At 44.4% G+C, this 24322-nt stretch overlaps 1 protein-coding gene across 3 annotated transcripts in view; it reads left to right on the top strand.

The window, feature by feature from the left end:
- The first annotated feature begins 700 nt into the window (after nucleotides 1-700).
- LOC116939628 (uncharacterized) overlaps nucleotides 701-24322 on the top strand; it is a 91297-nt gene continuing 67675 nt past the window's right edge. The window contains exons 1-2 of one of the 3 annotated variants that reach the window (XM_076062964.1): nucleotides 701-1177; nucleotides 9713-10335. In XM_076062964.1, the coding sequence (XP_075919079.1) occupies nucleotides 1135-1177; nucleotides 9713-10335 (666 nt within the window). In that variant the 5' untranslated portion in view covers nucleotides 701-1134. Of the gene's footprint in view, nucleotides 1178-8404; nucleotides 10336-24322 lie in introns of those variants that run through there. The other 2 variants (XM_076062963.1, XM_076062967.1) reach the window with 2 other exon arrangements.

Genomic DNA, 24322 nt, shown 5'->3' with positions numbered 1-24322 from the left:
AAGTCTATTTAATTAAGTAGAACGTGATGTCTATATTTATTTAAATTTGCGCATTTTGATGTGACGTCACATTTCTCAAACCCCCCCCACCTCGTCACACATCGTCACAAATGTCTGACCCCCCCCCCCCCCAGGTACGTGACGTCATTTATGGACGGCACCAAAGGTCCTACAGTACCGTATTGATATTACTACACCATACCGTGTCAACCCATCCGGTTTACCCCGTATTCTTGTACAGGTAAAAATTGAGTTTGTCAGGTCCATACGGCGTACAGCCGTTTCAATACGGGCAAAAAAAACTGGTTTGTCTATTTGTGTTGTGTTTCTCCCTTGTGATGGGACTTTGTAGGATGAACGTTGAGACGTACCACCACGGGGTGGCCAATAAGGTGTGAATTGGTCTGCAATTCAGATGAGAGTCTGACAGGTGTGCTCCACACACTTGGCGTACTGCGAACTACATTGCACTTGGCACACACCCCTTGATCACAAGCTAATCGGTTCTGGCACCGCTGCCGCTGCAGGCTGAGTTGAGAGCCCTGTCCCTCCTTGCCTCGTGGAGCAAAGTGAGCTGTTGATGTGGTGGTGGTGGGTTGGAACACGGCACAGAGGGGGTAGCTCCAATGGGGCGCGTTGGTGGGTGTGGTGGTGGTGCTGGTGATGGGGGGGGGGTCCTACCAACCCATCACCCCACCCCACGATTGTATAGAGAGGAAGCAAAGTGCTCCGGGTCTATAGAGAGAGAGAGCGGGCGGGCAATAGAGGAAGAGAAGGAGGAGGGGAACGTGAATCGCCGGAGACGTCAGCCAAGCCCCGTTGCTTTACGAGGAGGCTCGCCGCAGTTTGTTCAAACTTTTGTGTTGCGGGCAGTCCGTGCGCGCGACGAGCGTGTATCCGTGCGCGCTACCCGACTTTGATAATAATAATTAACACGCAAATATATAGATATATACTTCTCAAAGGAGGCTGCTGCTGTTAACCGCCGTTGCTTGGTGTAGTTATAAAAACGGGGGGTTTGTTGCGGAAGACACAGGGCGAAGCACAAGGGAAGAAGAGGCACGAAGGATTTGCGGATGATCTCGAGTTGTTATCGTCGAAAATGATGTCGGAGCGAGGCTCATTGTGCCCCAGATGAGGAGGAGTTGTCGGCGGGACTGGAACACACGAGGAGGAGGTGGGGGGGGGTATGTGATACCGATACGTGTACATGTGATACTGTGTGTGCATACATACATACACGCGCACACACGCGTGTATGTACACGACACGGCGATGCCTTGTGCGAGTTGTAACGTACTTTAGTCATTGTGTGTCACGCGCGTGTAAGTGTACGCTCTGTGTGCATGTGCTTGGTCAAGTACACGCGCTCCCATTAAAGGGATCTTTGTCTATTCCGTGACTTTGTTATGTGGCCTGTGTATGAGCTCGTGGCCTGTGTATGTACACATCACACATGTATGCGTACAGTAATATGCGTGTTTGTATATTCTGTTTGAACTCCCTATCCATGCGTGTGTGTGTGTAATGTAATGATGTTTGTACACGGAAAGTCGTGCCTGCCCAGGTCGGCTATGACTATAAATGCAGTACTCTCGTGTTATAATATCACAAGTCACGGCACTGTGTCAATTATACAGGGGGGGGGGGAGGGGGTGCTATGAGCGGTGGCGCAGTGGTTGGCGCACTACATTATTGACACCCGCTCGGCTAAGTTCGATTCCCTTCGCCGGTTGCCGCCAACGTCAAGTGGCGATTGACGTCTGAACCTGTCCCGGGCCGTACCCGGCACCGACCAAGCGTGGGCTTCCAAGTCCGGTCAAACACAAACAAACAAACACACGCAAGCGGTGGATGTTTGACACCAGGGGTTTGTAGTTCGTGATTAGCGTCGTGACAGCAGAGGCCTGCGGATGTGCGTGCAACCAGGGCGAAGAGAGAGAGAGAGTGAGAGTGTCGGCAGAGTCGTTGTGTGTCTTTGTGAATTGGCATCACCTGGGTGCTGTGGTTGTGTGATGTCTTCATCATCACCACCACCACCAAGTACAACACAGCATGGGGGTGGGGTACACTCTGAGGATACGGATACACACCGCACACGCTGTAGCATGTAAGGAATATATAATCGCGTAAGCTACACGTGTTGCACATAAGAAGCACAGCATTGTGGAAGGATGCCCTCGTAGACGACACGGGACCTTGTTGTGTGCTTGCCTTGGGCGCATCGCTTTGTCAAGTCGTGAATGGTACGTGCAGCAAAATAACGTTACAGTATTCTGGGTAGTCTCTCGCATTAGATTCCTTGATAAGAGTTACAAAGTCATCCTCGTGCATAATGGGGCTGTCATTTGGATTTGTCTCTAAATGATAATCCCGCACCCGCACGCTCAGTTCCATGAGTTCGCGAATGACTTTTCCGCACCTTGAGAGTGTCTCTGGCAGTGTTAACTCTTTCACACACACACACACTTGTAGTCACTTGCAAGAGGTCCTGGCAAGTGACAGGAGTGACTTAGTGAACTCAAATTATACACAGTATAGTTCAATGTACAGAGCATATATATGTGAACGTACAATGACCATATACTCTGTTATGTACATGCCACGAATCTAACAACACTGCATGCGTGCTGCACTGCTACCGTGCATTATTGTATCTGCAATGATATCGCTGTCACAATCACACGCGTAACAAGTACTGAACCATCAGCGTTCAGATTAAGGGCTGTTAAGTGTTCACATACAACACTAAACAGTATACTGTTTAGTGTTGTATGTATATTCTTATAGACAAAGACCCCCCCCCCCTTCCGTATCGCCTGCCAACAACAGACTTGGCAACAACGCCCGGCCGCCTTTGTCTCCCCCGTTGGCGATGTTCACTGCACACCGCACCACCAGGTTACTCATTTTGAGGCCGAGTCGACCTAGGGGAGGCCCAAGGAACCGCGGTGCTCCCTTGGCGCAAATTTAACTCGGGTCGCCCAGGGGGCTCGTAGAGCAACGCGCTAACCGCTAGCGCAGCCTGTGTAGACGACGACACACACACTGGCGCAACAACTGACTTGTGTTGTACGATCAAAAAAGGGCCATTGTCCGAAACGTCACGTGTACTCAATCTTTTTTGTTCTTCCAAACCCCCAACCCCCCCTCGTTTTGAAAAAGCGCGGCTCTCTCTCTGTGTCTCTCTCTGCGTGTGTGTCTCTGTGTGTGTCTCTCTCTGTGTGTCTCTCTCTCTGCGTGTCTCTCTCTCTGTGTCTCTCTCTGCGTGTGTCTCTCTCTCTGTTTCTCTCTCTCTCTGTGTCTCTCTCCGCGTGTGTCTCTCTCTCTGTGTCTCTCTCTCTGTCTCTCTCTGCGTGTGTCTCTCTCTGCGTGTGTATCTCTCTGCCTCGCTCTGCGTGTGTCTCTCTCTGCGTGTGTCTCTCTGTGTTTCTGTGTGTGTCTCTCTGTGTCTCTCTGCGTGTCTCTCTCTGCGTGTCTCTCTCTCTGCCTCTCTCTGCGTGTGTCTCTCTCTGCCTCGCTCTGCGTGTGTCTCTCTCTGCGTGTGTCTCTCTCTCTGCGTGTGTCTCTCTCTGCGTGTGTGTCTCTCTGTGTTTCTGTGTGTGTCTCTCTCTATCTGTGTCTCTCTGCGTGTGTCTCTCTGCGTGTATCTCTCTGCGTGTGTCTCTCTCTGTGTCTCTCTCTGCGTGTGTCTCGCTGCGTGTCTCTCTGCGTGTCTCTCTGCGTGTGTCTCTCTGCGTGTCTCTCTCTGCGTGTCTCTCTCTCTCTGCGTGTGTCTCTCTCTCTCTGCGTGTGTCTCTCTCTGCGTGTGTCTCTCTCTGCGTGTGTCTATCTGTGCGTGTGTCTATCTGTGTGTGTCTCTATCTGTGTGTGTCTCTCTGCGTGTGTCTCTCTACGTGTCTTTCTCTCTCTGCGTCTCTCTGTGTGTGTCTCTCTGTGTGTGTCTCTCTCTCTGCGTGTGTCTTTCTCTCTCTGTGTCTCTCTGCGTGTCTCTCTCTCGTTGGGCAGCGAGGAGCAATTGCAGTGGCATTTTTCCCGCGCTCCCAGCATCGTTTGAATTTGCCTCTTTCTTATTTATTTCATTTCCCTACCCCCAACTTCCCTTTCCCCTCTCTCTCTGGGTTTCCTTTAAAACGGTCGTGCATTTTATCCGCTGGCTCCGAGCCATTGAACACACAGGCTCACACACACACACACAGGCTCACACAGACACAGGCTCACACCCACAGGCTCACACACACACAGGCTCACACACACACAGGCTCACACACACACAAGACTTACACACACACAGACTCACACCCACACACAGGCTCACACACACAGACTCACACACACAGACTCACACCCACACACAGACTTACACACATGCTCACACCCACACACACACAGACTTACACACATACACAGACTTGCATACACACGTGTACACACACAGACTCACACCCACACACAGACTCACACACACAGGCTCACACACACACAGGCTCGCACACACACAGGCTCGCACACACACAGGCTCACACACACACAGACACACACACAGACTCACACACACACAGACTCACACCCACACACAGACTTACACACACACAGGCTCACACCCACACAACAACAACCGCCATACGCCACTAAGTGGCGGTGACGTCAACACGACGCTTGTGCCAGGCCATGTGCACCTTGAGGCCACGTGAAGTGTCGAACGCCCGCTGGCAGGAGGTCACGGGGCAGACCCAAGTGCCACACACACACAGGCTCACACACACACAGGATCACACACATGATCACACACACACACAGGACCACACACAGGCTCACACACACACAGGATCACACACACACACAGGATCACACACAAAGATAACAAAGACAAAGATCCCCCGTGTAGCCTGTAACAGACTGTAGGGGCAAGTGCTGTTAGGGAGCACCTATGAAGGCCAGAACGGTACACGAGGGGGTGGGTGGCCAGCACCACGCCCGACCGCCTTTGTCTCCCTAGTGGCAATGTTTACACACCGCACCAGGTACTCATTTGAGGCTGAGTCGACCTAGGGGAGGCCCAGGACCGGTTCAGATAATCGTCACTGGTGTTGGCCCTGAGTGGGAACGTGTACTTCCACACACTCACACTGGCTCTGACAGCACAGGGCACTGGACACAGTGCCAGTGGAAATTGCACCCAAGTCCTAGAATTGAATCTTCGTTGGTCACATCATGATGATGACGGAGAGGAATGTGAATCTTTAAAGAGGGATTTCGTGCCCCTAAAGAAAGTGCCACCTGTTTGCGAAATGCTTAAGTTAAAGATGGCAATTGTGTTCGGGGGTGTGGGTGGAAATCCTCTTTGACGCGTGATTCTTTTTGTACGCAGTGTTGCTGAGCGAATACGACGGACGATTGAAACTGACCATTTTTTTGACAAGATGTACTCCACAGTACTGCACTGTTATTGATTTGATGTTTGCATTGTATGCCGTACAAATTACTGCACGTGCTGAACATTGGTTGGAAGAATAACGTTCAGCAGACCAAAAGACTGGGAATTAAACGATGAAGTTTTGCTGTTTTTTTAGAAATCTGGTTTTGTTACCACTGTATAATATGTACTACATTATAAATACATCTACATGGATCATTCCTATTTACACTTACTGTATGCCCTGCATAATGTATCGTCAAGTATGATGTGCATCTTTTTTATACTGTGGTACGTATTCCACATCCTGACACAATTGTCCGAGATAAACTCACCCCATCATTCCTCCGTTTTTTATATAAAAAAAAATGTTTTCATTACTCTGCTGTACTTTATCGGGAAGTCGACAGTGATTGTATTACTGTACAGATAGACTGGACCCCGCCATGGGAAAGTGGAAATGTATACAAGTGGCTCAGAGCAGTCAATTGAGATGAGCATCAACCTCCCCTCTGCTTGTTTGAGCAGCAAGACACTCTGTCTTTATTAGCTTTACATTTGTATTCAAGTTAAATCTTGCCCCTTTCTAATTTGACTATGGCGGGAAGAAAAATGTGTCTAGTAGAGTGAAATCTGAGCTTTTCAAGACACAGTAATTGTGAAATGCTCTGCTGATGCATGTTAATGAGTCATAATTCGTGATTCATCCCCTCCCCCTAATTGGCATTAATTAACAAAAAAAACTATTATCAAAGTAATCCAGTACTGAGACATGTTTAGTGTCATGAAACTATGTTTTAATTTCTAACAGAAAAAAATATATTTACATGTGTCATTGGGGGTGCTGGAGGATCATGCACACTTGTTCGAATGTATGACCCTGAGTATAAAACAAAGTGGTGAAGGTTGTGAAGATGAAATATTTGAAATGTCATGAGAAAGTGAAAAGCAAATACTATTTTAAGAATAGTGGTGCAGTTTGCTGGTACATAGTTAATGTTAAGCTGAGCAGTCAAGCCTACAGGATGCTCATTGAAGCAGTTGTTTGCATAGTATTCAGTGATTGCCATTATAATTTCTATTTTAGAACCTGTATTCCATAATTGTCTGACCAAATGGTGCTGTGGTTAGAAGGCTGTATTCGCAATACTGCGAGTTCAAATCCTTCTTGGGGATTGACTCAGCTTATTATTGCTCTCGAGATTGAAAAAAAAAATCAGGTTTTTGTCAGAAGTTAACATTGTTCATTCTTAGTCGAGAGTGGTCTCTGATAAATGAATACGGAATTTCTATTGTACTGGCTCAGGGTCCCCTATGGACATGAGTACCATCCAATGGCTTATATGAACAGGGATAAAGTTTTAGCCCATTCAATATTCAAAACCAAAACATTCGTAGCTCCAAAAATACACTGAGGCATTCTCTGTTTTAATCACGTCTATGACAACACGTATTTGATTGCGAATGAAATCTGCAAGTTATTAAACACAATTGCTTTTGGACCTTGATGAACTTGCAAAAGTATTCTTGCGAGTGATGTCACAGAAACGTCACTCACAGCAGATGGTGTGCTCATGGTAACTTGATGATAGGCCAGACCCAAAAAAAACCTGGATAATTTGGAAATCGAATGGTCTGTAAACTGGCTGAGTGGCTACTGCATTGTCTTAATACAAACTGGCTACAATATTACTTGCTGGTACACACGCTGCAGCAGATACTCTTGGCTTGGTCATAAGAATGTGAAGGGTTGCACATTTGCACCAATAAACGATTTACGCATAGTCATTATGGAAAGGCAGGGAATTTGGTGTGGCCACATTGTAGATGTTTACACAACCATTACAGTGCGTGGTTGGTTTAATGACAAACATACAGTTATGCCTACAAGCGAATGCAATAACCACATGTGGTGGATCTGCAAGTTTTGGTTATACAACTTGTGTATATGCAGTTCTTAACTTATGCAAAAGCGATTGTCCACTTGACAGCCCTTTGTCCAGTCATTCTTCTATACTCGGTTGGTCCCTGTCATAGGAAGGTGGGATTTCCACAACAAGTTCAGGGTGACACTGACCCAATGCTCATTTGAACAGGGGAGACACTTTGACTGTTGCTGTGTACCATATATGAATGCATAAATAACGTGCTTAATTATGGCCTCAGTAATTTTACCCCTGCCAGAATATTATTAACATGATTCAAAATTATATTTGAACGCTATGACCATTAACCAGACAATTATATTAACATTAAATTGCAAGATTATTTTACCCGTTAACTGTTATACCCAATAAATTATTACAACATTTTAAAATTAGACATTTTAATAAGTCTATTTTGAATAACTAACAGTCAATGATGTTCACTATCACTTTTTCAAGAAAGCCGTTGGTAACCTTCGTAACATGTTATCTTTTAGAAATAAAAATGTACAGTCCTTCGGCAATCCACAGCTGGATGACAGCCTCTTCAGGCCGTAACAATCATAAGAGATTGTTTGACCATAGTTGCCCATACTGTTCAGTGTGACGTGATGAAGGAGTAGACGTGCCCAGGACCCATTCACGTATCACTCACCACTGATGTTAGCTTGCACAGTGGCATTCGTTAATGCGACACTTCTCTCCAATTATAGAATCTCAGGATTTCATAGTCGATTGTACGAGGTTCGCAGAGCTAGGTAGAATAGTGTCCTGCTGGATGACAAGTCAGTTTTATAAGAACAACAACTGGAAAACGGGAGGTGTAGATTGTTGCCGTTGGAGCATTGAGCTGCCACTGAAGAAACAGTTGTGATGAAGACAACTATTACCTTTTTTTACTTAACTTTCGTGACTGCAGGAATTCATAATCTTAGTTGTTTCGGTAAAGTCACGTAGATAGAAAATAAAAATACAATTTTAAAATAAATAACAAATAAAAGCTTTAATTTTTAATTTATCTAAAAGCTTTTATGTTTTATTTTTTTTCTTTTATTTTTAATTTCCATCTACGTGACTTTACCGAAAGAACCAAGAATACAACTATTACCTTATGTAGAGGCACCATTCATCCTTGTGTCAACTACAAATATTCTGCAGCAGCAGACTCATCATTTTGGCCTGTGTCCTGTGCAAGGACCCACAGTGCCCATCTGGCTGGCCACCTGTCCACGCCACCACTCTGTGTGATATTTTGATTGTATTCACCCCCATATGCACTCCCTCCCATCTTGCAGAGTTGGATGAACAATGGATAAACGAGTTAGAATAGGGAGTGATTGGATGGACTCTGCTTGGTTCACTCGTTAAATTATTAAATGCTAGCGAGAGAGACCCTTATGAACAACTAGCTTTACTACCCGGCTTCGCCCCCCCAAAAAATACAAAAGTATATTTTTATACTTTTTGCATTGTGTACAGACTGGAAGCTACCAAATTTCAAGTTTGTTGCATGTCGGGAAGTATGTTAAACATTTAGAACGGACACACATTCACAAATTTCCCTTTTATATATATAGATTAAAGAAAATAAGTCAAAGTATCTAGCAGCTCAGACGTGCAGTCATCTCTATTATCCGGGTTCAAGTCATTAGCAGAAATGTATGTTAAAGCGATTGTGTAGGGGTTATTTCTCTATAGGATGATCACTGTTGACCTCTCACAAGGTGATTCTGATGATGCTGAGTACCTCCTTATATAATGAACTACCACCTTTTCAATCATCCACCGAGATAACAACTAACAATCCTACAATTGTGGGTTGAGTGTTCTAACACACAGCCATTACCTCGCCAGATTATAAAGTAACAGTGGTTTTCCTTTTGATGGATTGGATCCCATAATAGGAACGTGGAATTTCCACCACAAAATGCAAATAAAGACAATAGTGGAGTGCTCGTGTCGTGGTTTATGCACCACACTATGAACCCGATGACGTGAGTTTGATTCCCGGTATTGGTTAACATCAGTGGTTTAATGAAATTCTAGTGAGAGACACTTATAAACAGATGAAAAATAAGTCTAAGCACATCGCAGCTTAGATGAGCATCAGGAAGTGCTCATCTTTGTTGATGGCTTCAAGCCATTGGCGGAAATTGATTTCTGAACTGGCCCTGAGCCCCCCCCCCCTCCATAATTAACCCTCGCTGACCTGCATGGTGAAGTATGGTAAAATAATCCCAGTGACTGACATGGCATGTCGAGAACTTCTTTTAACAGGTGAATGACAAAGGGCTGAAAATTATTAAATATCATTTTATTATGAAGGCAATGCTTTTTTTTAACCTTGTCGTGTGTTTGCATTTCTGTGCAGGGGAAGAAGATTATGGGATGGATTATCTTCGCATAGAGGATTATCACTGCTCCGCAAGCAAAATAGAGCATTGTGGGACCGATGATGTAGACGATGAAGAAGGACCTTGTGGGATGCGATGCAACGGGTCGAGGTGCAGTGGCCCCATGGCCACCTGTGAAAATTACACTGAGGTTTGTCGAAATGCAACACCAGGCTGGGAGGAGCGCTGTTCAGCTGACACTGAAGACTCTGGTACCGCGGAGGACGTTGCGATTGCCGGCCACGGAGCACGGCACGGCAGTGCCGAGAGCTTAGAGCTTGTGTGGTCTGAATGCAACGGCGAAAATGGTTTCGCTTGCCAGACTCCAGACCATGGGCTGGACGGGAGCGACGGTGTGGCGAGTAGCCCCCGTTGCGGACTTGAGCAGCGGGGAGGACCTGACGTAGACCCGGCCAGCGGCGAGGAGTCGGACCATTACGTGACGCAACTGAGGGACGCGTTTGATGCCTGCGATAGAGGCGGCAGCGGGCGGCTGGACCACGCCGCACTGAAGGAGTTGGCCACGTGGCTTCAGCTGGACGCGGACCTGCACCTTCCGCTCCTTCTGCAAAAGCTGCTGGGAGATGAGCCCAGCGCCACAGTGAGTGCAGCATCGGGAAGCGCGATATATGGGGACAGAACTTTGTTCTTTTGTTATCACAGTTGCTAAGTAGAGGGCAGCGACAGAGAGAGCTATAGTTGAGACGATTCTCAAATTGGGTCAGGTTTTATGAGGCAGAAGAATGTAGTTCCAAGGTCAAGCTGTGCAAGGAGATGGGGGGGGATCATTATTCAGTCTTGTCTTGAGGCTGCTACATTCCTTTTGGATTCGATGAATCTGCCAAGCGTGTAGGCCGCATCCTAGAAAATGGAGGTTGAATCACGGCGTCCAGTTTCTGAGAGCAATGGCCATGGTAGTAGCGGTAGAAAAGAGATGAGGTGAACGATTATATTATCCATTCACACCTTCATGTGCCCGTTTAAACAATACATATTCAGGGGTTGCTGAAGAACTCTATAGGCTAAAGCCTATGTCAGAGCTCTGAGCTGACACTATTAAAATCCGGCTTAAAAGTTGAGATATTGCTACACATTACTAAAACATTTTCTCAAGTATAGTGAGTTTGTCGAAGCCCGCTAATGAATGACAGCAAACAAAAACTATTGCAAAACATTGGGCTTTTCTTTATTTTGCATATTCAAGTCTTGAGGACCGGATATTTGGTTGACGGCAAACATTAATAATTTTGTGTTGCCATTTTATTGTTGCATGAGAGATGCCTATGTAAGAGGATCCAAAGTTAAATCTTTGCCTAAGGTGAAATGATGCTCTGTGCGATTTTTTTTTGTCTTATGACACGGCATCAATGCCACAATTGTTGATTTTAAAAAATCGTCAGAAGATTTTAAAGTTATGAAATCTCCAGATGATGTACAAATTTGAGTGCAGGAACTAACGGCTTCCGGTTTTACCAGACCACAGTATTGTGGGCCAGGACACCCTCTTGTTGCATTTTTTAAAGCAAATACGCGTATATTAAAAGCTAAACTATTACACATTCGAGTTAATGTACAACTCTATCAAACTGATTAAAACAATTGCTGGCCAATTACTTTTCGTTGTGATTAACAACAGTTTAATTATGTTTTGCAAATTGTCCTGAAATCATAGTGCTTTGAATTCCATGTACATCACTGATAAGGAATATTAGAATCTGGTGTTGGCTAAGTCTATATCATCAGGAAAAATTGCCAGCCTTGGTTGTGCCGAATATTGATCCCAATACACTCCCCCGCATGATGTTCCCACCTTAATAGACGCTTCCTAACAGCACTTAGCTTAACAGTCTAGTGAGTTATGATAATGCATTGGTTTGTGCGATCAACTATGCTCCTGGGTAGACCTGAGTTCGATTCTTGACCATTATGCGCAGCATTCTTGGTATTTGGTATTTCAACCTGCACCGGAACTCCTCTTGGTCAACTCGGCTATAACATTGTACATGCCACTGTCTGCACATCAGGACGGGGGGGGGGGATGATGCTGGACACACGTGATTCTTGCTACACTACCCACCTTTGTGTGCTTTGCATACCTTAATAAATGCTCGCTAAGAGCACTTGCACAGACAGTCCAAACATTCTACTGGGATTTGTCTATGTTCGCGTGCGCGAGAGAGTGAGAGTAAATCGCATCCTTTTTACATCCCAAAGTGATGCAAGGTTAAAAAAAAGAGTCATTGCATGTCTCTTACGTTCAATAGCCTGGCCAACAATTCGTGAGCAACTGCTAGCCCTTGCGTTCATTCATTTATGAGCAAAGAAAGGGCACGACAGGTCACACGGCATGAAAGAGGGGGGGCGGAAGGGTGCAGTAAGCCATGAACACAGGGCTGCATGGTGCAGCTGTCCCTAACGTCGTGGAGACAATGTCTACAATGTATGCGGTGGAATATACAGATGCATACAGCGGAGTGCAATAGAACGCAGAGAGCAGACAGCGAGCCTTGGTGCAGACATAGATGCGCCACAAATGTGGCATGGATATTGTCCAGCGTTGGGTGCACAGAGAGGGTGGAGTGTTTCAGTACAGTGTGTTTCGTTAATCATTTATTATTAAGGGAGTCAATGTGTGGACATTGGTTCACGAGCTCTTGATGATGCTCTTTGTTGCTGGTTGTGAGCAAGCAGTGGCAATTACACATTCCTTTGGCAGAGCACAGTCCATCCACATTACAGCCACACATGCCTTTCCATAAAATGGTGTTTAGCGTAAGCTCTCATTTTTAAAGGCCCTTTAGGAATGATGGGCTCACTTGGTTCCAACTGAGATTTGAACTCAGGCCCCTGTGATTATGAACCCCATTGCTCAACCAAATGAGATAAAAAGCTTAATATAAATTTGTTTACTCATTAATCGGCATTCAAATTTTGATAATTGGGAACAAAATAATGTAAAATGAAGAGGCCAACCAACTTATGCTAGCCGGGTGTAGAAAAATGTTTCTTTACCATTGACCACATATATACTATCAATCTGAGTTTGGAAAAGACTAATGAGTGAAATATGCGAACCGTTATAGACAATGAAAATGCATTTTTACACGGTGGGAAATGATGCAGTCACCAATGCGCTCACAAACCAAATTCGTAATCAAATAAATAAGCGTGTGTGAATTTGAAACAATATATGTTTACAGGCATAGCTGAATGCGTGTTTTAATCAATACATATATATGCTCATAATGAACACATTCCTTGGATAGAAATACTGCATTATAGTTTATTGCACGGCTCACTTATTCAAGCAAGAAAAATCACTCGGTGCAGACAACAACAGTTGGTGTGCGTGATACTCCTAGCAGCAGAGATTACGGGATAGCAGATGGTCTAACAAACAGCCTGAAAGAAGGGGGTGTGGGGAGAGATAAAGGGATGTGGCGGGGTGTAAGCCTGCGATGAATCGCAGGCTTCAAGTGCAATTTAATCGGTGACCTCCTTTGGGTGGTTACATGGCCCAGTGGTCAGCACGCTCGCCTATGGAAGCCGTTTTTCCATGGAGTTGATGGTTTAATTCCAGCAATGGTTGGCTGTGGCTGGGAATCGAACTCATGTCTCTCGGTTTCATAGTGTAGCAAGCTGCGTCACCTGTCTGCTGCCGTGAAATGGTCGTTAAATACCTTGCGTTATACTGTGCGGTACTGACATTTGCCGCAATGTGATTGTGAATTGGTTCCATTTCTCACACCTGTTAAAACTACTGGGCATCTGTGAAAACTTCTGAACACCTGTGAACAAAGAGCTTTACAGCTCATTCGATTCCTCCAGTGTAAATAAATATTCAGATTCTGAAACGGTTGGATGTGATGTCACATGCGTTTAATCAGTGGGGTTGATGGTTCATGCATTGAAATCCAACAATTAATTATTACAAGGAATTAGCCAAAATCTCAATGGAAGACCCTCGTGATTTATTTTACTTTCTACCCACGTGACTTTACCGAAAGAACCAAAGAGTGTGGATTCCTGCAGTCACGAAAGCTTTAAATCGAGATTGAAGAGACCCTCTTAATAAAAATTCTAACAATGTGCTAAGACTTTCCAGGAAAAAAAATATATAATTGTTATTTTTAAATAACGAAATAAATCCCTGAGTAGTCTGAGGTCTAAAGTGGACTGAGGTCGATGAAGTGGACTGAGGTCTGTGTGCTGTTCTGGCACTGCTGACTCACATCCTGGGTTTGAATCCGAGCAGCTACCTGTAATTACACCGGTTTTTAGTTTGTTGTCTTTCCCCCTCACCTCCGATTAGCACGATTGTCTACGTATAGTGCAAAAGAAGTTCAACGTGCATACATGCGTTGGGAGGGGATGGTCCCATCAATGGCAAAACACATGAAATTAAAATTGGTTTTGGACCTAAGTTGGTTGAATTTCTGCTCTGAGAATGAAACATTGGTTTGAATGTAATGTGTGATGAACATTACTCTCTGTAACAAGCTGGGTAAGAAACGCTGTCCCCTTGTGTGGTTAAGAGGTCAATTGAAAAAAAAAAGGATATCAGAAATAGTTCTGTGATGTCTGTTTCCACGGAGCATTCTCGAACATCGGAGGTTTTACTGCTGTGCGAAAAAATCGTATTCTACATGTCCATGACATTACGCCGATAACATTCTCGGGGTAGAGTCGCGGAAACATACATCAAAATCTCCGTGATTAAATGTTAATAAATGAACTTACAAAGTGTGGTCGTGGATAGACAGGTTTCCTCAATGCAGAAGAGTTCATGAACAGCAGCGGGGTTCTCTCATGTGGATAATTTAAAGGTCAAATAAAAAAACACAATTACATGGAGCTCTCTTGGGACCTGTCTCAACGGCACTTAATGTGCCCATGGCCCCAGGAAAATGTCTGGCTGTTTAGCCTTTCGTAACCACACACAGGCTCAGGCTATTGCCTGGTTACACACATAAATGAAATCCTCACAAAGAGCAAGCTCTTCCTTCCTTTTATAGAGAGCCCTGTGGCAAGGACTCATGTCCCAGCGTCAGAGCGTGGTCGACACGTGCCTTGTTTGGCATCCCCGTGTTCACCCCCTTTCGTTTAGCCCAGCCCCGTTCAGCGACGTTTTGTCGTCATGGCAAAGCCAGACAACGCGTAAACATCAGCCAAGAGCACATTTGCTCAACGGGTTGCTACTTCATTGAAACATTTGTTGTTTTTTGTGCGTTTGGCTCTTGTGCGTGTGTGCACCATGGTGCAAGCTCCGTGGGCTAGGTGTGCGTCTTACCTTGTTCTCACTCGAGTTAATTGCGGCCGGAATGCAGCGTCGTTACATCACGTCTCCCTGCTCAAACATGGGCGGAGTAGTCGTCTCACCTTAAGTGACAGTACAGCGGTTGAAATTTCACATTTCCTATGGCAGGGGTCAGTGTTGTCGTAGAAAAGCCACTTGATTTCACACAGAGTGGAACTCGACAGTGTATCATCCGCTGGAAAGTTGGACAGTAATAACTACATCAAACACAAAAGTGCCATTTGCGCTCACACTGGTATTCTAGAAGACCAATGGGTACAGTGTGTTCGTACTTAAGAAACCAAGTAGGCTTGACTAGGAATTGCTGGGCCTCTGTGACGTTGAAGTGAGTATAATCACAGCGTGCATAAAGCTTTAGTTAGTATACATTTAGTTAATTTCATGGGATGGCGCTAATATTATATTGCTGAATTTTCCAGTTGAAAGATTTTTTGTTTGCATAAAATTCTGCTTTTGATGTATAATAAAATATGTAACACTTTTGTGTTCATATATTATCAGCCTCTACCATAGGAATGTGGAGTTTCCACCACTGGCTTAGGGCTGCTAACAAAGTTCATACCCCCCCCACACACGCTCGTGGTATCAAGGAGACACTGAGTTATTATTTTACATGAGAAAAAAAATTGGCAACGTTATAAGCGTGTACACATGCCTTCAGCCGTTTGGCACAAGATATTATTGGTGCTACGTGTCTGACCAATGGTGCAATTTTAGCCCTTAACTGTGTTGCACATTATTCTGGGGTTGTTCCCTGAATGGCCTTTGTGCGTCTCGACACCTGTGCCAAACGGCGTTGGTTGCGCCAATTATCTCGTGTTAAGTGTGAGCGATTGTTTAATGCTGTACAGCCCTCCCTTGAGTTGTCTCCCAAGTTTTTTCTCATTAAAGCATGCTCTTACGTAATCCATTTTTTTAAAGTACTAATAATATGGTGTTGTTAGGTTAACACTAGGCTTTCCCAACCAATAACATCCACAATAGTGTTTTTTTTGGTTAGATATTTACGCGATCTAACCCAAACAACCTCTTATGGATGGTGGATGGTGTTGTTAATTTTGGTCACGAGTAATGAATGCGTTTATTGAGTGATGCTGTAATTAGACCATTCAACAGTTTGAACGTTGTGAGATGAAATCCCTGTTTGGGGTAGACACAGTTCATCATCCCTTGAGTGTAGATATTATGATGACCACTGAGGGAATTCATTTGTGCCCTCTTTTTGGATAGACTGGATCCCAGCATGGGAATGTGGAATTCTACCCACTGGCTCATTGCTGCTAATGCAGATGGATGTTGTCCCATAACCGTTAAGCAAGAATAATTTTTGAATTCTACGATGTTTTCTCATTCCTTTACCCTCATGTTTAATCTTATTATGCCTACACATTTTTTAGATGAATTGCCCCCTTTGTAATATGCTGTTTAGACCGCTTATAACATTTCATTGTGAAGATCAACTTGAGTTGTATGCATTGCTACAATATGTACATTCTTCATCCCAATCGAATACGTGTATATGCATTATTGATCGTTACTCCATTGGTCTTTCTTAAAGAAGTGTATTTTAGAAAATATTCATTCGTTGTAAGATTTGTAATGTGCACAAACCGAATCTGAACAGTCATTCAGAGAGGCTGAAAAATAAAATAAAGTTAGATTTTGACAGATGGTCGACACCGTTGTGCGAGTTCACGTTTGTTTGAATTTGTTGCACGGATGGTTCCGTTTAACCAGTGACCCAGCTATATCGCAAGGGAGATTCGTGGTGCGTGAGCACAGCAACCACAAAACAAACAAAAAAACGTCAAAGGAAATCACTTAGTGCACATCCCTTCATCTCTCCCCACACCCCCTTTATTCAGGCTGTTTTGTCAGACTATCTGCTATCCAGTAATCTCTGCCGCTCGGCGTGCTTCGAGAACATTGCAACAACTCACAAACTGGGTGTTCAATGGTCATAAACGAAACGCGCACGAGCTCAAAACTGCACGTGCAAAAAAATGATGAAAGTCATCGGTGACATAAACACACTCGAATCGAAAAAGACAGCGCCAACAATCCAAATGTGCGGCACAGCGAGAAAAGAGAAGGGAGTGAATCCCAGACGACTGGTGCTGTGACAGAGAAGCAACGTTCACCTGGTCTGGTGACGAGAGAGTTTTGCGTGAAGTTGGTTCCCCGGTTGTTTTCCCGGTCGCTGTAGCGACACTAGTTGCATTGCTGCCGTGGGCTACCATTGGGGAGAAACTACACATCGGTGCCTTGCGTGCCTCGCCTTTTGTATGCCCCCTTCCGTTTATTTGTTTTTATTTATATAATGTGTTTTGCGTGTCACAGGCACGCGCGTGAGTCCACATTCGTCCGTTTCCTAGCACAATGGAATGCTAATGTGAAGGGCATCCGGAAAAGTGCATGAATAGAATAATGCATTAAATAGGAAGAGTGCAATAGGCACTGTTGTACAAGAGGTGGAGTAGTGGCGTAGAAGTAATCACATTGTGCCTTGAACCCAGCCACAGGTAACATCAGTGGCAAGTTACATCCTTAACCTATCCTGGACTCTTCCCTTTACCGTCCCCAAACTGATCAGCATTGTGAAGTATGGTCAAACATCCCCCTTGCTACCAAAACAGTGTGCGGAGGTCTTTATGTAGCAGTCGATCGACAAAGTGCTGTGAATGTTTTTTTTTAAATTATGTTACTCTGAAGTGGAATACTCTGATGTGGTTATTGGTCTTAAGAACGGGACGTTGGCAAGGTTGCCAGGTGGCTTTGGGAGGTAATTATCGTGTAAGAGTGCTACAACGACATCTCTGGGAACCTGAATTTGAACCTGGGTTTCAGCCACCCATCAATAGGCTGGGCCCCCATGTGTAGCAAATTGTTGGCCTTAGCCGAGTCACCGGTGATTGCACGAGAAAAGGCAAGCGGCTAAAGTGAAGAGAAAAGTTTTGAAGTATCACCATTGCTCAACCAAAACAACAAATTATATTTGTACGACTCGAAATGCCGTATTTATGTTAAACATGATGACGCAGTGGTTAGGATGTTGGGCCGAGTTCTCCCCTGACTGGGAATTGAACTTGCGACCTGCTGACTGAGTTGAACGCTCTGAAACACAGTGCCACTTGGCAGGATCTTCACGGTGGCAATAGCCACACGTCATTTTTGAAACTATTTTGGAAGTCTTCGTTCGTATGGTGGAGGGTTGACCAGTAATGTGTATACGTTCATGGCGAGATTGGTGATCCAGTGGGTGGCTTTAGGGGAAGTGGCCTGGTGAGTATCTATATAGAATGCTGCCAGAAAACGGATCAGAAGCGACCAGTGTCCAGTCTATTTAGTCAATGGATTTAGAATGACACCACTGGCGTTAAACCAATAGCCTTCAATAAGTATTTCTTACAGAACCAACAAATTGTGTTCTTGGTAGCTGTGCAAAAAAAGCAAAAAGACTCATTCTTGTGATGAGTTGATGCCTGGCCTTGCAGCCTCCGTATTGTGGTTGGGTAAAACCCTCGGGGCTGGGGATGGACCAGACTACAATATGCTCAAAGTTTAATTGTTATGGTCAAGTTTTTAATTGTTATTTATACATTAATTCAGACCATACATGATATATATTTAACCTATTTATATCTGGACTTGGTGGCACACGCCTTCAGAGATAGGGTTGGTGGATCACACGGAGACTGACAAATACGTGATACCCCCAAATTGCAGGGAATTGAGTTGCCCATTGGATTGCAGTACACCAAGTAGGTTGCTTACCTACCTGTACAGATACTTTTTATTACGCAGTATCCCCTCATTTGCATGGGTTTCCTCTGGATTCCACGTGTTGTAATGCTTGACAAGGAATTAGCAAAACATACTTAGCAGCCACCCTCCTGAATACAAGTGTTGAGAAATCAGTGAGGCTTCCCTGGATAACTCTACTAGTTGATGTAGATTCCTGGCTGCCTTTGTTGGCTTTGAACATGATCTCTGGACAGATAACTTTGTGTGGAGTGCTGATGGGTAGAGCCGCTTAATAAGCCAGCGTCAGGGCAGGGTTATTTAATTATGAAAGCGTTCAAGCTGTCCTTGGTAATAACTCTTGTTAACTGCACCCGACACTGTGTCTTCCAACTCTCAATTGTGTGCGTATTCAGTGGTTAAGACTTAAATGGTTGGTGGCAATTTTTTGGTGTTTACGTTTCCCCCCCCACACCTCCCCATCATCCATCTCATGGGAATCTATGGCATAGTGCTCGACACAATCAGTGGGGTGCGTGTTCAAATCCCGATCGAGGATCGTCTCGGGCCATCATCGCTTCCGCGTCGCTATATTTCAGTGTCACTTTGCGCACTGTCAACGGTGATCGTGGCGTTGCGAGGCCTGGCCCTGCCATAGCCATGCGGTTCTCGTGCCACTGAGACGGGACTCCCCCAATGAGACGAGCGTGAGCCCACACTTGACTAAAACAGGGAAGCACAGTGTTTAAAGTGCAAACCCCACCGCCCACAGCATACGCACTCGCACAGGAACAATAAAACAGAGTGCAGTCCAGATGCCGTCATTGGTTGTCAGAGGGTTTAGTGACTACATATTTTGCCCGGAGGTGTCTAGGCTAAGATTAATTGTTACAGACCCTAAGGGGCAGCCTGGCACAGAGAGGCCCTTCCATTCCCACGATGCACCACACCTATTCCCCCGAATACTCCGTTTAATGAGGGTTTTTTTTTAAATAAGGAAGTCCTCGCACTGTATGGGAAGTTGCGTGGCCCTGCAGTCAGCTGTTGCTCATCTCATGTGAGCTGTTGGCAAAGCTGAGGTGAAGGGCAGTGGAGCAACTGTGTTCTTTTTTTTCTATTATATTATAACATGACTCGGCTGCAAGAGGTCTGTATGGGTACTCGGTGTTTGACTTGGTCGCCCTGACTATTTAAAGAACGTTCTTCATGTTGTGTAATTCACTACAGCAAAATACTTTCGTGATTATTTTTTTTGTTGCATAAAGCACCGAGGGTACACTGTAAAAAAAACACTTGCATCCGTATGATATGAATTTTATAATAAATACTGTATGGGATTTTGTTTTATTTATTCTCGCCGAGAGGAGAAAAAACCCAACATTCCGGGTGACTGGAATTCTTCAAGAAGATGTGGGCATGCGACTTTCCGATTGTCAGTCGAGGTCCCTACCACCATCGTCAATTGGCCAAATACAGTCACGTGAATAACCAAACAGAACAATTTGTAGAAGACGGAACCGTAAAACCCGGATTGAAAATCCTGAATCGATGGCCCCTGTGCAAACTGTAGCCCGATTGACAGGTGATGTACACCAGGTGACAGTGATGCGTGTCACAGTGCAAAACAAACTCGTGACAAATGAGCTTCCCGTGCCTCTCCGCAACCTGATACCAGCCTGGCCGCTCTTGACGAGCACAAGTTTAATTGCGAGATGCCGGCATTAGTTCCCACCTTTAATCGGCACGATTGCCTGTCTTGATGATCTAATGCATGCATAGAGGTTTTTTTATTAATTTGGAACCTTTAGCCTTTGTTACGTTACACATACCTGGTAGCCCGGTGCTGTGGATAGAGCGTGTAACTTGCAATAGGAAGCTTTGGGAATTTTCCTTCTAACAGCTCTTCATTCCCCTGGGTTGACATAATGGCAACACAACTTTCTGGGAATTGAAAATAAAGGTTGACTGGCCCCTGCCCTAATAATGTGGAATTTTCTCTGCTGACTCATGGCCATAAATGGAGATGAGCAGAGCCCCCTGCGTATTTGACAAGGGAAACACAAGGGGTGTAAAGCAATAGCGGTCATTTAATTTCTCGGTACACACGGCTATTGTATCACGAGCTAACATTAACAGGAGAGGAGTGTATCCGAGCAAAATCCCGAGGCACAGGTCCATCGTCTTACTGTCCCATGGACAATGCCATGGAAAGCTTTGTGTCTTAAGCGCTAAATTAGTTCCAATAAAGATTTAGTTTCGAGCATAATCTGATCTGGGGTAGCTTTTGCACTGCTGTAGGGGTTAGGTTCACAAATGGGTCCGGATAACTGGCCTATTCCCTGACAGCAAGGTGTGAGTTGTGGAAAGGTTCTGAGTGTTCTGAGACGTGGTGGATTGTGCAAATATTCAATGTGGCAGTGGCCGAAAGATAATGATGATAATGATGATGACAATCATCATCAACTTTGATCTGTCCACTGCTAGACGAAGGGCCTGGCCGTGTCATCACCAACCGTCCATGGGCTTGAAGTGCCAAAATCGTGTGCCTGCTTGTGACATGTACTTACTAAACAATCGATGTTATTTCACCAATGTGTATTTGTTCTCGGATCCGTGTGTCCTCTTTCTCTGAGTATAATTCCCAACATGCATTTCTCCATGCCACTTTTTTTTACTTTTCAGCTTTGGTTCCATTTTCTTTGTCATGTTCATATTTGAGATATGTACGGCCATAGAAAGTAATGCACACTGATGAAAGACCATCATCATTTGGTAAATTGGCACGTCGCTTTTTTATTATCAAATACAATAAAAAAAACACTACATTGCTCTCTCCCTTGCCACTTTATTTAATCGCTTTCATCCCGGTGCATCAAAGCCTGCTTTTAGAGAATCCAGCCATCTGGCATTAGTTCTGCCAAATAATTTGAGTGGACTGCACCAACCTTACTAATCCAGGTAACATCACGCAATCGCATGAGGGATTATATCATGGCTAATGACGTGAAAATACTGAACAAGGGTGTTTAAATAATTATCATGACGAACGACGTGAAAATACTGAACAAGGGGGGTTAAATAATTAACCCCAAGCGATTATGGTCACGAATAGAGTGTAAAGGCCATAAGGGTAGCATTGTGACTGACACTTTGACCTTTTCGCTTGCAAGGTGACCACATGACAAGACAACACCGTGGTTTGTAATACAACCATAAATTGTCAGGAAGAAGTTAAGAGTTAACCAGGTTATTGCTGTTGATCCATATTTGTTTCTGGGTGAGACCACTCTTGAATAACACACAAAATATCCAACCAGGTAGCACTGCGGTGAAAGTGCTGGATTCACAATCCGAAGGCTACAAGTTCAAATCATCCTAGAGGATCACTTAGGCGCATGATCTTTTCAGAGTCAATAAACAAAGAACCAATTTGTAGGAAGTTTTTTTTTTTAAATCCTGTGAATATACCTGACTTCGTCATTGGAAAGTGGAATTTCCACCACTGTCTCAGGGCCACCACCAGAGATGAGCCCAGGCCAATGCTCATTTACGTTATTTGACTTTGTGAGTGAGCACCTATTTTTGCTGGTACGGGGTACAAGGGGGCAGTACAGTGAGCACCATGCTCAGCTGCCACTATTTCCACAGTGCTCTTTCATACATGAACATCTGTGTACATTAGTTTCCACTGCTGGATGAGGTCCTCCGCACACCGTGCGTGACGTGGCGGTTATTCAGCCACGCTCGCTGTTTCTATACTAGTTGGTAAGCTAAGGTTGAGTCTAAAAGATACCGCTTGCAAACTAAACATGGGGTCAGGGGTGGAAGCCGTTGTTCTGGAATAGCAAACTGCTGCTACAACGTCACTGCTCACAACACACGTGCACATTGTTTAAAATGACAAGACACAAGGTGGCGCAATTTGCACTTAGGGCAATCAATGCAAGCATAATGACACAATTAACTTCGTACTTTCATTCGAGTGGGAGGGGTGTCTGGTCTTGGGAGTGGGAGAAGGAAGTGCATGCCATAAGGGTTTGCTGTCCAATAGACATTAAGACCACATGACTCACATTGCTAAAAATAGGCCATCATGTGCTTATTTAATTGCACAGCATTCCCTCATTAATGATAAAACTGCCCTTTTTCACTTCCGAGATGATTAATGTATGCATGTTGAACTTCTTTCCCGCTGTACGTAGCCAACCATGCTTCGGGGAAGGACAACAAAACTAAACACAAAAAGCATTTGTGAAAAAATAAGTTTTCGATCTAGATTTAATTGTGCATAGCTACAGTGGCTTCCTAATATCGGAAGGAAGAGCTTTCCAGGTGGCCACAGAAGCGCATCTTAAAGCACATGGTGCGGTAACCATCATTGTTCGATGGCTAAGCTTAAAGCCGCTGCGAACATGATTTGAGTTCGCGTGATGGTTTTTGCCCCTTCACGAGATCAGCAAGGCATTTTGGTTCATTTGTGGAAATTGATAAACAGTTCATGAGTGTTTTGATTTAAAGCTTTCGTGACTGCAGTAATTCATATTCTTAGTTTTTTCGGTAAAGTCACGTTGAAGGGAAACAACAAAATAATAAAATATATATTTCTTATTGTTTTATATATATTTTATTATTTTGTTGTTTCCCTTCAACGTGACTTTACCGAAAAAACTAAGAATATAATAGTTCATGAGTGTGTTGTCACATGGTTACATAAAACAGCAAAACAAGTTTGAAGCTTTTTTTGTTTAAATCGGGCAGCCCCACTGAGCAAGGCTCTGTGGGTATTAGAGGGCCCAGACAGATGGGTTAGAAACCCACTTTCTGTACTGATTTCCACAGGCAATATCTTTATTCCTGCAGCTTCGTGTTTCATGCAGATTCCATCTCGATCGACCACCCCCCACCTCCGTATTACTGGAATACATGGTGTGTGCCACTTATACCCACCAGTTAATGCAGCACGTACAATGAATATCCTTGGAGGTGGTCGGAGGTGGCCAGAGATTAAAGCACAGAGCAAACATCGCTGAGATCTTTAGTTTGAATGTGGTTTTCAACCAACTGATTAAATCTGCGCGAGTAAATACTGTCACCATGTAGCTATGCCTTAAGCGTCCTAAATGCAGAGGAGTGGGCTCTCGTGTGGATAAATAAATGTCAAAAGAAAAAAAAAATACTTAGCTAAATTCTCTTCGGATGTATTGCAACAGCATATTTATGTCTGTGTCCCAAGAACTTGTATTGCTTTAAATCCTTTTGTTACTGTACAGTCTCTGCTCTGTGAATTCAAAATATCGGTTTGGCTGCCATGCAACAAGCTTTAAGTGGGATAGTGCGGTTCTTACTTTGTGAAGGATAGAAAGGCCACGAAAAGTATATTTCAGAATTCTTGTGAAAATTCTCTTCCACAGCTGTTCCGATACATGGGGCATGCATGGCTGCTCTTCGAGATGATCGAAATAGATATTTGGTCTCATGAACTAATGCAGATAGCACACCTGGAATAAAGTTGGGGGGAAAGAAAAGACAA

This window comes from Petromyzon marinus, chromosome 6 (assembly GCF_048934315.1).
Source record: "Petromyzon marinus isolate PM22_M1 ecotype Great Lakes invasive population chromosome 6, UKy_Petmar_22M1.pri1.0, whole genome shotgun sequence".
NCBI lineage: Eukaryota > Metazoa > Chordata > Hyperoartia > Petromyzontiformes > Petromyzontidae > Petromyzon > Petromyzon marinus.
Note: the sequence above shows the minus strand (reverse complement) of the source record. Positions and strands in the feature narration are given on the sequence as shown.